General features: G+C 41.6%; 1 protein-coding gene across 1 annotated transcript in view; it reads left to right on the top strand.

Moving 5' to 3' along the window:
* Positions 1-17,139, top strand: part of Idh (isocitrate dehydrogenase [NADP] cytoplasmic) — a 53,797-nt gene that overhangs the window by 10,172 nt on the left and 26,486 nt on the right. Inside the window, exons 4-5 of the mRNA XM_071691509.1 lie at positions 9,392-9,543; positions 13,235-13,363. Of these exons, the coding sequence (XP_071547610.1) occupies positions 9,392-9,543; positions 13,235-13,363 (281 nt within the window). The remainder of the gene's footprint in view (positions 1-9,391; positions 9,544-13,234; positions 13,364-17,139) is intronic.

The raw sequence follows: 17,139 nt of genomic DNA, 5'->3' as shown, positions 1-17,139 counted from the left end.
TCAAGTGACAAGCAAATATGATTGATATTCCATCACCATCATCCGACTCAGTTGCTACAGCAGCAATATCAGCAGTAGCAGTTAAAGTTGCCCCGGGGGAGGAATGTTAGGTTGACTTGTTTCCGGTAGTGGCGGGAGATGCAGTAATACCATTGTCATTGTGCCAGACTTTCTCTTCCCTTGTCATAGGCCGGCCACAGCGGTTCCCAGAAGGTGCTTGGGTTGTGTGTGTGTGTGTGTGTGTGTGTGTGTGTGTGTGGGGGGGGGGGGGGGGGGGGGGGGCACTTATTTAGATGGTGTGTCTGTCTGTCTTCAAGAGAGACAGCGAAGGATGCACAATTAAAAATTTTGAGTGATCGGGGACTGAACATGCAGGAGGGTGAAAGGCATGCAAGGAATAGAGTGAATTGGAATGATGTGGTATACTGGGGCCGTCGTGCTGTCAATGGATTGAACCAGGGTATGTGAAGCGTCTGGGGTAAACCATGGAAAGTTCTATGGGGCCCGGATGTGGAAAGGGAGCTGTGGTTTCGGGCATTATTGCATGACAGCTAGAGACTGAGTGTGAATGAATGGGGCCTTTGTTGTCTTTTCCTAGCGCTACCTTGCACACATGAGGGGGGAGGGGGATGTTATTCCATGTGTGGCGACGTGGCGATGGGAATGAATAAAGGCAGACAGTGTGAATTGTGTGCATGTGTATATATGTATGTGTCTGTGTGTGTATATATATGATATATATGTGTACATTAGATGTATGGGTATGTATATTTGCGTGTGGACGTGTATGTATATACATGTGTATGGGGGTGGCTTGAGCCATTTCTTTCGTCTGTTTCCTTGTGCTACCTCGCAAACGCGGGAGACAGCAGCACAAAAAAAAAAAGTATACATTGAAATGTATAGGTATGTATATGTGCGTGTGTGGACATATGTGTATATACATGTGTGTGTGGGTGGGTTTGGCCATTCTTTCGTCTGTTTCCTTGTGCTACCTCGCTAAAGCGGGTGACAGCGTCAAAGTATAACAGAATATATATTTCATTTATTTTATTTTATTTTACTTTGTCGCTGTCTCCTGTGTCAGCGAGGTAACGCAAGGAAACAGATGAAAGAATGGCCCAACCCACCCACATACACATGTATATACACACATGTCCACACATGCAAATATACATACCTATACATCTCAACACATACATATATATACACACACAGACATATACATATATACACATGTATATAATTCATACTGTCTGCCTTTATTCATTCCCATTGCCACCTCGCCACACATGAAATAACAACCCCCTCTCCCTCATGTGTGCGAGGTAGTGCTAGGAAAAGACAACAAAGGCCACATTCGTTCACACTCAGTCTCTAGCTGTCATGTAATAATGCACCAAAAACACAGCTCCCTTTCCACATCCAAGCCCCACAGAACTTTCCATGGTTTACCCCAGATGCTTCACATGCCCTGGTTCAATCCATTGACAGCATGTCGACCCCGGTATACCACATCATTCCAATTCACTCTATTCCTTGCACGCCTTTCATCCTCCTGCATGTTCAGGTCCCGATCACTCAAAATCTTTTTCACTCCATCTTTCCACCTCCAATTTGGTCTCCCACTTCTCCTCATTCCCTCCACCTCTGACACATATATCCTCTTGGTCAATCTTTCCTCACTCATTCCCTCCATGTGACCAAACCATTTCAAAACACCCTCTTCTGCTCTCAACCACACTCTTTTTATTCCCACACATCTCTCTTATCCTATTATTACTTACACGATCAAACCACCTCACACCACTTATTGTCCTCAAACATATCATTTCCAGCACATCCACCCTCCTCTGCACAACTCTATCTATAGCCCATGCCTCGCAACCATATAACATTGTTGGAACCACTATTCCTTCAAACATACCCATTTCTGCTGACCGAGATAATGTTCTCGACTTCCACACATTCTTCAACACTCCCAGAATTTTCACCTACTCCCCTGCCCCATGATTCACTTCCGCTTCCATGGTTCCATCCGCTGCCAAATCCACTCCGAGATATCTAAAACACTTCACTTCCTCCAGTTTTTCTCCATTTAAACTTACCTCCCAGTTGACTTGTCCCTCAACCCTACTGTACCTAATAACCTTGCTCTTATTCACATTTACTCTCAGCTTTCTTCTTTCACACACTTTACCAAACTCAATCACCAGCTTCTGCAGTTTCTCACACAAATCAGCCTCCAGCGCTGTATCATCAGCGAACAACTGACTCACTTCCCAAGCTCTCTCATCCACAACAGACTGCATACTTGCCCCTCTTTCCAAAATACTTGCATTCACCTCCCTAACAACCCCATCCATAAACAAATTAAACAACCATGGAGACATCATGCACCCCTGCCACAAACCATCATTCACTGAGAACCAATCACATTCCTCTCTTCCTACATGCACAGAAGCCTTACATCCTAGATAAACACTTTTCACTGCTTCTAACAACTTACCCCCCACAACATATATTCTAAATACCTTCTGCAGAGCATCTCTATCAGCTCTATCATATGCCTTTTCCAGATCCATAAATGCTACATACAAATCCACTTGCTTTTCTAAGTATTTCTCACATACATTCTTCAAAGCAGACACCTGATTCACACATCCTCTACCACTTCTAAAACCACACTGCTCTTCCCCAATCTGATGCTCTGTACATGCCTTCACCCTCTTAATCAATACCCTCCCATATAATTTCCCAGGAATACTCAACAAACTTATACCTCTGTAATTTGAGCACTCACTTTTATCCCCTTTGCCTTTGTACTATGGCACTATGCAAGCATTCCTCCAATCCTCGGCACCTCACCATGAGTCACATACATTGAATAACCTTACCAACCAGTCAACAATATAGTCACCCCATTTTTTAATAAATTCCACTGCAATACCATCCAAACCCGCTGCCTTGCCGGCTTTCATCTTCTGCAAAGCTTTTGCTACCTCTTCTCTGTTTACCAAATCATTCTCCCTAACCCTCTCAATTGCACACCACCTTGACCAAAACACTCTATATCTGCCACTCTATCATGAAACGCTTTCAACAAACCTTCAAAATACTCACTCCATCTCCTTTTCACATCACCACTACTTGTTATCACCTCCCCATTAGCCCCCTTCACTGAAGTTCCCATTGATTCCCTTGTCTTACACACATTATTTACCTCCTTCCAAAACATCTTTTTATTCTCCCTGAAATTTAATGATACTCTCTCACCCCAACTCTCATTTGCCCTCTTTTTCACCTCTAGAACAAATGGGAACATTGGTGAAGGGGGCTAATGGGGAGGTGATAACAAGTAATGGTGCTGTGAGAAGGAGATGGAATGAGTATTTTGAAGTTTGTTGAATATGTTTGGTGATAGAGTGGCAGATACAGGATGTTTTGGTTGAGGTGGTGTGCGAAGTGAGAGGGGTCAGGGAGAATGATTTGGTAAACAGAGAAGAGGTAGTGAAAGCACTGTGGAAGATGAAGGCCTGCAAGGCAGCAGGTTTGGATGATATTACAGTGGAATTTATTAAAAAAGCGGATGACTGTGTTGTTGACTGGTTGGGGAGGATATTCAGTATATGTATGGCTCATGGTGAAGTGCCTGAGGATTGGCAGAATGCATGCAGAGTGCCATTGTACAAAGTCAAAGGGGATAAAGGTGAGTGCTCAAATTACAGAGGTATAAGTTTGTTGAGTATTCCTGGGAAATTATATGGGAGGGTATTGATTGAGAGAGTGAAAGCATGTACAGAACATCAGATTGGGGAAGAGGGGTGTGGTTTCAGAAGTGGTAGAGGATGTGGATCAGGTGTTTGCTTTGAAGAATGTATATGGGAAATACTTAGAAAAACAAATGGATTTGTATTTAGAATTTATGGGTGTAGAGAAGGCATATGATAGAGTTGATACAGATGCTCTGTGGAAGGTATTGAGAGTATATCATGTGGGAGGCAAGTTGCTGGAAGTAGTGAAAAGTTTTTATCGAGGATGTAAGGCAGGTATACGAGTAGGAAGAGAGGAAAGTGATTGGTTCTCAGTGAATGTCGGTTTGCGGCAGGGATGCATGATGTCTCCATGGTTGTTTAATTTGCTTATGGATGGGGTTGTTAGGGAGGTGAATGCAAGAGTTTTTGAGAGAGGGGCAAGTGTGCAGTCTGTTGTGGATGAGAGGGCTTGGGAAGGGATACAGTGCTGGTGGCTGATTTGGGTGAGAAATTGCAGAAGTTGGTGACTGAGTTTTGTAAAGTGTTTGAAAAAAGAAAGCTGAGAGTAAATGTGAATAAGAGCAAGGTTATTAGGTTCAGTAGGTCTGAGGGACAAGTCAGTTAGGAGATAAGTTTGAATGGAGAAAACCGGAGGAAGTGAAGTGTTTTAGATATCTGGGAGTGGATTTGGCAGCAAATGGGACCATGGATGCAGAAGTGAGTCACAGGATGGGGGAGGGGTTAAAACTTCTGGGAGATGTGAGAAATGCGTGGAAAGCGAAAACATTATCTCGGAAAGCAAAAATGAGTATATGTTTGAAGGAATTGTGGTTCCAACAATGTTATATGGTTGCGAGGGGTGGGCTATAGCTAGGGTTGTGCGGAGGAGGATGGATGTGTTGGAAATGAGATGTTTGAGGACAGTATGTGGTGTGAGGAGGTTTGATCGAGTAAGTAATGAAAGGGTAAGAGAGATGTGTGGTAATAAAAAGAGTGTGGTTGAGAGAGCAGAAGAGGGTGTATTGAAATAGTTTTATCACATGGAGAGAATGAGTGAGGAAAGATTGACGAAGAGGATATATGTGTCAGAGGTGGAGGGAACGAGGAAAAGTGGGCGACGAAATTGGAGGTGGAAAGATGGAGAGAAAATGACTTTGAATGACTGGGGCTTGAACATGCAGGAGGGTGAAAGGTGGGCAAGGAATAGAGTGAATTGGAACGATGTGTTATAGCAGGGTTGACATGCTGTCAGTGGATTGAACCAGGGAATGTGAAGCGTCTGGAGTAAACCATGGAAAGTTTTGTGGGGCCTGGATGTGGAAAGGGAGCTGTGGTTTCGGTACATTATACATGACAGCTAGAGACTGAGTGTTAATGAATGTAGCCTTTCTTGTCTTTTCCTAGCGCTACCTCGCACACATGTGGGGGATGAATATTGGCAGACAGTATGAATTATGTACATGTGTATATATGTATATGTCTGTGTGTGTATATATATGTATGTATACGTTGAGATGTGAGTCAGTTGTTGTTCGCTGATGATACAGCGCTGGTGGCTGATTCATGTGAGAAACTGCAGAAGCTGGTGACTGAGTTTGGTAAAGTGTGTGAAAAAAGAAAGTTAAGAGTAAATGTGAATAAGAGCAAGGTTATTAGGTACAGTAGGGTTGAGGGTCAAGTTAATTGGGAGGTAAGTTTGAATGGAGAAAAACTGGAGTAAGTAAAGTGTTTTAGATATCTGGGAGTGGATCTGGGAGCGGATGGAACCATGGAAGCGGAAGTGAATCATAGGGTGGGGGAGGGGGCGAAAATCCTGTGAGCCTTGAAGAATGTGTGGAAGTCGAGAACATTATCTCGGAAAGCAAAAATGGGTATGCTTGAAGGAATAGTGGTTCCAACAATGTTGTATGGTTGCGAGGCGTGGGCTATGGATAGAGTTGTGCGCAGGAGGGTGGATGTGCTGGGAATGAGATGTTTGAGGACAATGTGTGGTGTGAGGTGGTTTGATCGAGTAAGTAATGTAAGGGTAAGAGAGATGTGTGGAAATAAAAAGAGCGTGGTTGAGAGAGCAGAAGAGGGTGTTTTGAAATGGTTTGGGCAAATGGAGAGAATGAGTGAGGAAAGATTGACCAAGAGGATATATGTGTCGGAGGTGTAGGGAACGAGGAGAAGTGGGAGACCAAATTGGAGGTGGAAAGATGGAGTGAAAAAGATTTTGTGTGATCGGGGCCTGAACATGCAGGAGGGTGAAAGGAGGTCAAGGAATAGAGTGAATTGGATCGATGTGGTATACCGGGGTTGACGTGCTGTCAGTGGATTGAATCAGGGCATGTGAAGCGTCTGGGGTAAACCATGGAAAGTTGTGTGGGGCCTGGATGTGGAAAGGGAGCTGTGGTTTTGGGCATTATTGCATGACAGCTAGAGACTGAGTGTGAACAAATGGGGCCTTTGTTGTCTTTTCCTAGCGCTACCTCGCACACATGAGGGGGGAGGGGGATGGTATTCCATGTGTGGCGAGGTGGCGATGGGAATAAAGGCAGACAGTGTGAATTGTGTGCATGGGTATATATGTATGTGTCTGTGTGTGTATATATATGTGTACATTGAGATGTATAGGTATATATATTTGCATGTGTGGACGTGTATGTATATACATGTGTATGGGGGTGGGTTGGGCCATTTCTTTCGTCTGTTTCCTTGCGCTGCCTCGCAAACATGGGAGACAGCGGAAAAAAAAAAAACTTTGAGATGTATAGAATGTATATGTGCTATGTGTGGATTTGCATGTATACACATGTCTATGTGGGTGGGTTAGGCCATTCTTTCGTCTGTTTCCTTGCGCTACCTCGCTAACGTGGGAGACAGCGACAAAGTATAACAAATAAAATACATTGATTGGGGAAGAGCAGTGTGGTTTCAGAAGTGGTAGAGGATGTGTGGATCAGGTGTTTGCTTTGAAGAGTGTAAGTGAGAAATACTTAGAAAAGCAAATGGATTTGTATGTAGCATTTATGGATCTGGAGAAGGCATATGATAGAGTTGATAGAGATGCTCTGTGGAAAGTATTAAGAATATATGGTGTGGGAGGTAAGTTGTTATAAGCAGTGAAAGGTTTTTATCGAGGATGTAAGGCATATGTAAGTGTAGGAAGAGAGGAAAGTGATTGGTTCTCAATGAATGTTGGTTTGCTGCAGGGGTGCGTTATGTCTCCATGGTTGTTTAATTTGTTTATGGATGGGGTTGTTAGGGAGGTGAATGCAAGAGTTTTGGAAAGAGGGGCAAGTATGCAGTCTGTTGTGGATGAGAGAGCTTGGGAAGTGAGTCGGTTGTTGTTCGCTGATGATACAGGGCTGGTGGCTGATTCATGTGAGAAACTGTATAAGATGGTGACTGAGTTTGGTAATGTGTGTGAAAGAAGAAAGCTGAAAGTAAATGTGAATAAGAGCAAGGTTATAAGGTACAGTAGGGTTGAGGGACAAGTCAATTGGGAGATAGGTTTGATTGGAGAAAAACTGGAGGAAGTGAAGTGTTTTAGATATCTGGGAGTGGATTTGGCAGTGGATGGAACCATGGAAGCGGAAGTGATTCATAGGATGGGGATTGGGCGAAAGTTCTGGGAGCCTTGAAGAATGTGTGGAAGTCAAGAACATTATATCGGAAAGCAAAAATGGGTATGTTTGAAGGAATAGTGGCTCCAACAATGTTGTATGGTTGCGAGGCATGGGCTGTGGATAGAGTTGTGCGGAGGAGGGTGGATGTGCTAGAAATGAGATGTTTGAGGACAATATGTGGTGTGAGGTGGTTTGATCAAGTAAGTAATAATAGGGTAAGAGAGATGTGTGGTAATAAAAAGAGTGTGGTTGAGAGAGCAGAAGAGGGTGTTTTGAAATGGTTTGGTCACATGGAGAGAATGAATGAGGAAAGATTGACAAAGAGGATATATGTGTCAGAGGTGGAGGGATCAAGGAGAATTGGGAGACCAAATTGGAGGTGGAAAGATGGAGTGAAGAAGATTTTGAGTGATCGGGTCCTGAACATGCAGGAGGGTGAAAGGCATGCAAGGAATAGAGTGAATTGGAATGATATGGTATACTGGGGTCGACATGCTGTCAGTGGATTGACCCAGGGCATGTGAAGTGTCTGGGGTAAACCATGGAAAGTTTTTTGGGCCTGGATGTGGAAAGGGAGCTATGGTTTCGGTTCATTATACATGACAGCTAGAGACAATGTGAACACATGTGCCCTTTGTTGTCTTTTCCTAGTGCTGCCTCGCACACATGATGGGGAAGGGGTTTTTTGTTTCATGTGTGGCGAGTTGGCGACAGGAATGAATAAGGGCAGACCTCATGAATTATGTACATGTTTATATATGTATATGTCTGTGTGTGTATATAAATGTATATGTTGAGATGTATAGGTATGTATATGTGTGTGTGTGTGGACGTGTATGTATATTTATTATACTTTGTCGCTGTCTCCCGCATTAGCGAGGTAGTGCAAGGAAACAGACGAAAGAATGGCCCCAACCACCCGCATACACATGTATACTATATACATACACGTCCAGACATGCACATATACATACCTATACATCTCAATGCATGCATATATATACACACACAGACATATTCATATATTCACATGTACATAATTCATACTGTCTGTCCTTATTCATTCCCGTCGCAACCCGCCACACATGAAATAACAACCCCCTCCCCCTGCATGAGTGTGAGGTAGCGCTAGGAAAAGACTACAAAGGCCACATTCGTTTACACTCAGTCTCTAGCTGTCATGTATAATGCACCGAAACCACAGCTCCCTTTTCACATCCAGGCCCCACAAAACTTTCCATGGTTTACCCCAGACACTTCACATGCCCTGATTCAATCCATTGAGAGCACGTCGACTCCGGTATACCACATCGTTCTAATTCATTCTATTCCTTGTACGCCTTTCACCCTCCTGCATTTTCAGGCCCCGATCACTCAAAATCTTTTTCACCCCCTACACTTTTTCTCTTTTTCTTTATAGATTTCCTATCCTCCACAAAAAATTCAGTGCACTAATACACTTACGACTCAACACTGCATTCATCCACATACTTCAGTTCTGCTCCCTCTTCTCTCATTTGATGTGCATCTTGTCTTGACACAGCTTCCTTTGTAAACTCAGAGTTAGGCAGGATATCTCAGTGGCTGCCATATTCTCCAGCACTTTTCCACATCAGCATGAGGAGCATAAAGTAATACATTTATGGTATTTTTTTCGGTAATCTATGATGTAAAGGTATTCTTCAAGGAAAAATATTTTTTGGAATTTAGTTTCTTTTTTTTTTTTTTTTTTTTTTTGCATGGGGTATCTTAGATTTTCAAAAAGATTGTGCTGTGAAAGGGTTATGGATGAAGGAGATACTCTAGCATTCCCTGCTTTAGGAAAAACATACTGCAGTAGACAACCTGTAGAGGATTATCTGGTCTATGTTCTTATTCATACTTAACAGATATAGCCTATCAGTGTCATTCTGTTATGATTTTTTCAGCAACTTGTTTCCTCTGTAATGATTTGTGTGAAAACTGTAGCTTACCAAGCTATGATGTACAAGTTCTTTATCATGAAAGAATTTTAACTTTCCTCAGTACAAAGCAGTCGACTTTGTGGTACCTGGAGCAGGAAGGCTTGAGATCAGTTGGACACCTTCTGATGGTGGTGATGCCATTCGGGAAACCATTCAAGACTTCAAGGGTGCTGGAGTTGCAATGGGAATGTTCAACACTGATGAATCAATTAAGTATGTGAATTGAAATATTCTAATGGATAGGTTCTACCTGTGAACCATGAAAAGTACCTTGGATTGCCAGGAGTTAGAAACCTTGTGATTATCAACATTTCTGGTGGGGTAAGTGCCATAGCATGGCCTTGTTTTGCCCTCTCATCAACCTGTGCAGTTTTGGTTGCCTTACCATCAGGTAGATATAGATAGATTGGAGAGGGTGTGGAGAAGTTTCATTACAACAATACCAGGAATTATGAATCTTAGTCATGAAGAAAGACTTGTTAGACTGAATTTACATTCACTGAAAAGGAGGAGGGTTAGAGGGGTTGTGGATGACAAGTGTAAGTAAGGGGGAAATTGGCAATGTTCTAAGGATGGCCAACTAGGTTAGAACTCGCAATGATGACTTCAAGATAGAAAATTTTAGGTTCAGATTTATGTGGGGAAGCACAGGTTTAGCAGTAGGGTGGTTGATGTTTGGGATAGCTTGCCAGAGGTAGTGGTTGGGGCTGGAACCTTGAACTATTTTAAGAATAGGTTGGACAGGTATATGAGCTCCGTGGGGTGGTTGTAGGAAGGACCTGCCTTGTATGGGCCAGTATCTTATGTTCTTATGTCATTCGGGCTAGTTGTTCATTGCCAGGTTCTTCCTCACATACATGTCATGCTTTTAAAGAAAAAATTAAACTGCTCATGTTATGATTCCTGCTGCATGCTATGCAAGTCATCATGTGATGACTCTTGCTCTTTTATGGGTTAATACTTGCATCAAAACAAAAATTTTGGATATCTGTTGTGTAAATCATCTGCCAGTCTACACTGTTAAATGATTTGAGTGTGAATATAGTGAGTGCTTCCTTGTCTTATTCTAATATCCTTGAATGGGTGTTGTGTTTTTCAAATAGGGACCAACTTGACAGTTCATGTGATATCCTGTGAGCTGTGCATAGCCTCACCAATTTTTTCTCAAGACTGATATCCTCAATACCTGAAAAAAAGGATGGGGCATAACCACAGTTTTTTCTTCTCAGTTTTTCTTAAACAATTTTAAAGTTGATTAAGGAATGTGCTGATTGTGCATTATTAGCCTCTCATACTCCTACTTTTAGAGGAGCAGGTTTATACCATCATGCTGAAAAGTCTGAATTGATTCCCAACAAGGATTTCAGTTGGCTTAGATTAGTTTGATGTATTCAGATGTACTTTCTCTTGGGGAATAAATGGTAGAACCACACAATTATTTGAATAAGGAAGTTCCCAGTTCAAAGTTTTTGAAACTGATAAGATTACCTTTTGGGAGAGCTCAGTGTTGTAACTCAGTACAGTAATGTGGTGAGACATTCTGGATAAACAAGCATCACTTCTGTTTTTCAAGATCTTGAGAGACTGTTTTTTTCCAAGAACTTCTCACTCAACTAGGCTGTACACAGCTATGAGAACTTTCCCGAGGCATATTCCTTGCACTATTTTTTTCACATCCTTGATGGTTTAGATGGATGCCTTGAGGCTGAATAGAGTTTGCAACCTTAAGAAGTTCAGGTAACTGCTGGCTTTTGGTGGAAGAAAGGAAAGTCTTTGTTCGTGCAGTGGTAGACTGGAACCTGAACAAAACTAATGCAGATCCTTCCCTTAATCTATTCATTGATCGCATTTGCTTTACTTTACAGTAAGTTTTTGACCCATCATGGTAGCATCTGCTCTGTGTGGCACCTACATATATTTTTTTGATTAGTTTGCTTGGCCACTACTAATCTTTCAAGGTGATGCCATCAGTTGGGAATAATTTGCGCAAAGCCCCCTTTGGGCATTTCATAGAGTGCCTCAGGTTATCTTCGTACATTGTGGAGTAATCAAGCTTGGCTTGAAAAACAAAAAATTGAAGGAAATATGGCTCTATTGATGATAAGAACATTGATCCCATATACAAGGGTATTGATGAAACTTTAGATGGCTACTAGCCCTCTTCATCAAGCACAAGTAATAGTTGTTGTTTATGATAATGAAAAAGTGTCCGGACTCCTGTATTGTATTGGTTTTGATTTCATCTGTTGTTTTGAACTCGTAAGACCCAAAAATCTGATTTTAATGGTGAAATTAGGACAAAACAGTTAGAATATAAGCACCGTGTGTGAAAAAGTGGTTTCAAAAATTGATATTATGGAAAACAGAACTTGTAACTTTGTTGAACTACATGGAGTTTGCCACTTTGGGCGAACTTTCTTTGAGTCATAGAAAAATGCATAGCCTCACACAGTAAGGTTAATCAGTTGTATTGTATTTTACATCATTATTTACTGCATGTTGTATATAATATATGCACCATTGTCTTAATTTTAAAACTTTTTGATGTTGATAAACTGTGGATACCTAAACTACCCCCAGTATTTTGAAAATGTACTTAAGACCAAATTTGCATGTCCAGCTGGGTTAGCTTGCTCGAATGTAGCAGCTTTGTCAAAGGGCAGTTGCTAGTTTCTAGGGTAAGCCTTTCATCTTTTTTGGCAATTTCTTCTTTATTTTTTCTGAGTCTGTTGATAATTGTTAATGCATGCATTAGGTACGGACCTACTGAAAAGAATTGTGTGGAAAAAACATGAAAAATGTAGTTTACCACATCATTCGCTGATTAATATATCATTGACTGATTATTAGTCAAATATTTTGGACTAAGGGAAGTGTGAGCATCAGGGTGCTGTGTAAAACTTCAATCATTCAACAATTTTCTTATAAATTTTTTCTGTGTATGTAGGTGATTATTGATATATGCACTGGGTAAGAACCTACTAAAGAGAACTGTTGGAAAGTTACATGAAAAATACAGTTTACGCAATCGTTCTCTATTTATGAGTTGACCATTTTGAACCAAAGGCATTTGTACGCATTCTTCTAACATCTCTGTTGGTGATTCCTTACTGTAAATGTTAGGGGTCAATCTGATGTGATCCTGTGATTGCCAGTGATAGGGCAGATAGACCCTTGTGAGCCAAAGATTGGTCTTAAGGTAATGTTTTTGCTTATGCACTTGCTGTGGAGATCTTATTTAACCCTACCCTTCCACCCTTCCATGTTGGCATGCTCTCATGGCTCATTAGAGGAATCGACCATGGATAGAAAATGCAACCTTTGAATCTTGAAAAACTTTCTCTCAGGGTTGGTTCCCTGTGAGCATTTTTCCAACCCCCCATCTTTCTCCAAACCTTTCTCTAAACTGATGATAACCACCACCAGGTTGATGTGTATGTTTCAGAAATTATGAAGCAGGCTGGTACCAAGAGCCAGGGAATAATGGCACTGTTGCCAAGTGAAGGTTGTTGTTTGGTGGGAGGGTGAATTTAGGCAGGGCTCATGGCCATTATCACAAAAATTGGTTAACATTGGGTGAGAGGCACGTACTTTATCAGAAGTAAAGGGAGCTAAGAGGTTGCTAAGGTATCCCAGATGTTGTCATGGCTCACAGATAGACTGTACTTAGAAACTTGAATTTCATGAATTATAATTAGACAGATTGTTTGGATTGCTTATTGGTGTCCTTAATGATATCCAGCATCTTAACCTGACATCTTCCATTACTGTTTGAGAGAACATTATTGAATTAATAGAAAGGAGCATGCTTGTGCAAATGTGTATTTGAAATCATTGCACAAGATAAGTTGTGAACTATCATTTGTTTGCATATTAGCTTTTAACTGTGTTTGTTTATTTTCAGAGGATTTGCTCATGCATCTATGGTTTATGCTTTAGATAGGAAGATGCCTTTGTATATGTCTACAAAGAACACAATTCTAAAGAAGTACGATGGTCGCTTCAAAGATATTTTTCAGGAAATTTATGAAAAGTAGGTATTTATCTATTGGTAAGTAGATTGATGATATGGTGATAAAGAATTTCCTATAGATTTTTGCTGTTTTTGATAAGAATATTATGCTTTATAATGAATTATAAAGTATCTTTGAAATATTGCATGTATTCCAGTCATATGGTAAGATTTCACTTATGGTTCACTAGTGTGTTTTACTTAATTCAGAGATTAGACTTGTATGGAAATGTTATTTATTTTATTTTGCTTTGTCGCTGTCTCCCGCGTCAGCGAGGTAGCGCAAGGAAACAGACAAAAGAATGGCCCAACCCACCCACATATACATGTGTATACATACACGTCCACACACGCAAATATACATACCTATACATCACAACATATACATATATATATATACACACAGACATATACATATATATACATGTACATAATTCATACTGGCTGCCTTTATTCATTCCCATCATTACCCCGCCACACATGAAATGAAAACACCCTCCCTCCACGTGTGTGCGAGGTAGCGCTAGGAAAGACAACAAAGGCCACATTTGTTAACACTCAGTCTCTAGCTGTCATGTAATAATGCACCGAAACCACAGCTCCCTTTCCACATCCAGGCTCCACAGAACTTTCCTGGTTTACTCCAGACGCTTCACATGCCCTGGTTCAATCCATTGACAGCACGTTGACCCTGGTATACCACATCGTTCCAATTCACTCTATTCCTTGCATGCCTTTCACCCTCCTGCATGTTCAGGCCCTGATCACTCAAAATCTTTTTCACTCCATCTTTCCACCTCCAATTTGGTCTCTCACTTCCCCTTGTGCCCTCCACCTCTGACACATATATCCTCTTGGTCAATCTTTCCTCACTCATTCTCTCCGTGTGACCAAACCATTTCAATACATCCTCTTCTGCTATCTCAACTGCACTCTTTTTATTACCACATGTCTCTCTTACCCTTTCATTACTTACTTGATCAAACCACCTAACACCACATATTGTCCTCAAACATCTCATTTCCAACACATCCACCCCCCCCTCCGCACAACTTTATCTATATCCCACGCCTCGCAACCATATAACATCGTTGGAACCACTATTCCTTCAAACATATCCATTTTTGCTTTCCGAAATAATGTTCTCGACTTCCACACACTCTTCAACGCTCTCAGAACTTTCGCCCCCTCCCCCACCCTATGATTCACTTCCGCTTCCATGGTTCCATCCGCTGCCAAATCCGCTCCCAGATATCTAAAGCACTTCACTTCCTCCAGTTTTTCTCCATTCAAACTTACCTCCCAATTGACTTGTCCCTCAACCCTACTGTACCCAGTAACCTTGCTCTTATTCACATTTACTCTCAGCTTTCTTCTTTCACATCTTTGACCAAACTCAGTCACCAGCTTCTGCAGTTTCTCACACGAATCAGCCACCTGTGTTGTATCATCAGCAAACAACAACTGACTCACTTCCCAAGCTCTCTCATCCACAACAGACTGCATACTTGCCTCTCTTTCCAAAACTCTTGCATTCACCTCCCTAATAACCCCATCCATAAACAAATTAAACAACCATGGAGACATCACACACCCCTACCACAAACCTGCATTCACTGAGAACCAATCACTTTCCTCTCTTCCTACACGTACACATGCCTTACATCCTCGATAAAAACTTTTCACTGCTTCTAACAACTTGCGAAATTTATATGTGTTTTATAACTACATTATCTTACCTTGTGGTATTTTCCAATTTCAACCATTCTCTTTATCTTTGATAACTATCACATTCAACTTGATTTTACACTTCTGCTCACGATAAGTGGTTTCAGATTGTAAAATTCATCTCCCTCCATACAACACAAAAGCATTTACATATGAGACCACATGCTCTTTTTGTAGTAATTAATCTTGGTATTACTGGGCTCCCATGCACCACCCCTACAGACTGACAAATGCAGGTTTTGTTTAGTGCATAGGGTCAGACTTGTTGTATACAGGGCACTAAATTGAGTCAGACTTTTGTCCACTTGTGGTTATTAAATAAGATTGGTAGAAATGTGAATGTTTTGCTCCCTAGGAAGACTGGTAGCATAGCGATCAACCTAGAAGTAGGGAAGATGTAATTTACTACTAGTACATCATATGACCAAAATTTTTGAAGTATTAGAATTGACTACTGTTATTTCTAGTGTGCATTTCAACCTGATAGGTTGTGAATGTAGGTTTGCGGCAGGGGTGTGTGATGTCTCCATGGTTGTTTAATTTGTTTATGGATGGGGTTGTTAGGGAGGTAAATGCAAGAGTTTTGGAAAGAGGGGCAAGTATGAAGTCTGTTGGGGATGAGAGAGCTTGGGAAGTGAGTCAGTTGTTGTTCGCTGATGATACAGCGCTGGTGGCTGATTCATGTGAGAAACTGCAGAAGCTGGTGACTGAGTTTGGTAAAGTGTGTGGAAGAAGAAAGTTAAGAGTAAATGTGAATAAGAGCAAGGTTATTAGGTACAGTAGGGTTGAGGGTCAAGTCAATTGGGAGGTGAGTTTGAATGGAGAAAAACTGGAGGAAGGTAAGTGTTTTAGATATCTGGGAGTGGATCTGGCAGCGGATGGAACCATGGAAGCGGAAGTGGATCATAGGGTGGGGGAGGGGGCGAAAATTCTGGGGGCCTTGAAGAATGTGTGGAAGTCGAGAACATTATCTCGGAAAGCAAAAATGGGTATGTTTGAAGGAATAGTGGTTCCAACAATGTTGTATGGTTGCGAGGCATGGGCTATGGATAGAGTTGTGCGCAGGAGGATGGATGTGCTGGAAATGAGATGTTTGAGGACAATGTGTGGTGTGAGGTGGTTTGATCGAGTGAGTAACTTAAGGGTAAGAGAGATGTGTGGAAATAAAAAGAGTGTGGTTGAGAGAGCAGAAGAGGGTGTTTTGAAGTGGTTTGGGCACATGGAGAGAATGAGTGAGGAAAGATTGACCAAGAGGATATATGTGTCAGAGGTGGAGGGAATGAGGAGAAGAGGGAGACCAAATTGGAGGTGGAAAGATGGAGTGAAAAAGATTTTGTGTGATCGGGGCCTGAACATGCAGGAGGGTGAAAGGAGGGCAAGGAATAGAGTGAATTGGAGCGATGTGGTATACCGGGGTTGACGTGCTGTCAGTGGATTGAATCAAGGCATGTGAAGCGTCTGGGGTAAACCATGGAAAGCTGTGTAGGTATGTATATTTGCGTGTGTGGACGTATGTATATACATGTGTATGGGGGGGGGGTCGGGCCATTTCTTTCGTCTGTTTCCTTGCGCTACCTCGCAAACGCGGGAGACAGCGACAAAGTATAATATAAAAAAAAAATATATAGCTTGGAAAATTGTTGGACTAGTTGTATTGCAGTGGAATTTATTAAAAAAGGGGGTGACTGTATTGTTGACTGGTTGGTAAGGTTATTTAATGTATGTACTACTCTTGGTGAGGTGCCTGAGGATTGGCGGAATGCTTGCATAGTGCCATTGTACAAAGGCAAAGGGGATAAAAGTGAGTGCTCAAATTACAGAGGTATAAGTTTGAGTATTCCTGGGAAATTATATGGGAGGGTATTGATTGAGAGGATGAAAGCATGTACAGAGCATCAGATTGGGGAAGAGCAGTGTGGTTTCAGAAGTGGTAGAGGATGTGTGGATCAGGTGTTTGCTTTGAAGAATGTATGTGAGAAATACTTAGAAAAGCAATTGGATTTGCATGTAGCATTTATGGATCTAGAGGAATACTTAGAAAAGCAATTGGATTTGTATGTAGCATTTAT

The sequence above is a fragment of the Panulirus ornatus genome, chromosome 50 (assembly GCF_036320965.1).
Source record: "Panulirus ornatus isolate Po-2019 chromosome 50, ASM3632096v1, whole genome shotgun sequence".
Taxonomy (NCBI): Eukaryota; Metazoa; Arthropoda; class Malacostraca; order Decapoda; family Palinuridae; genus Panulirus; species Panulirus ornatus.
The sequence above is the reverse complement of the archived record's forward strand: the minus strand, read 5'-3'. Positions and strand labels throughout refer to the sequence as shown.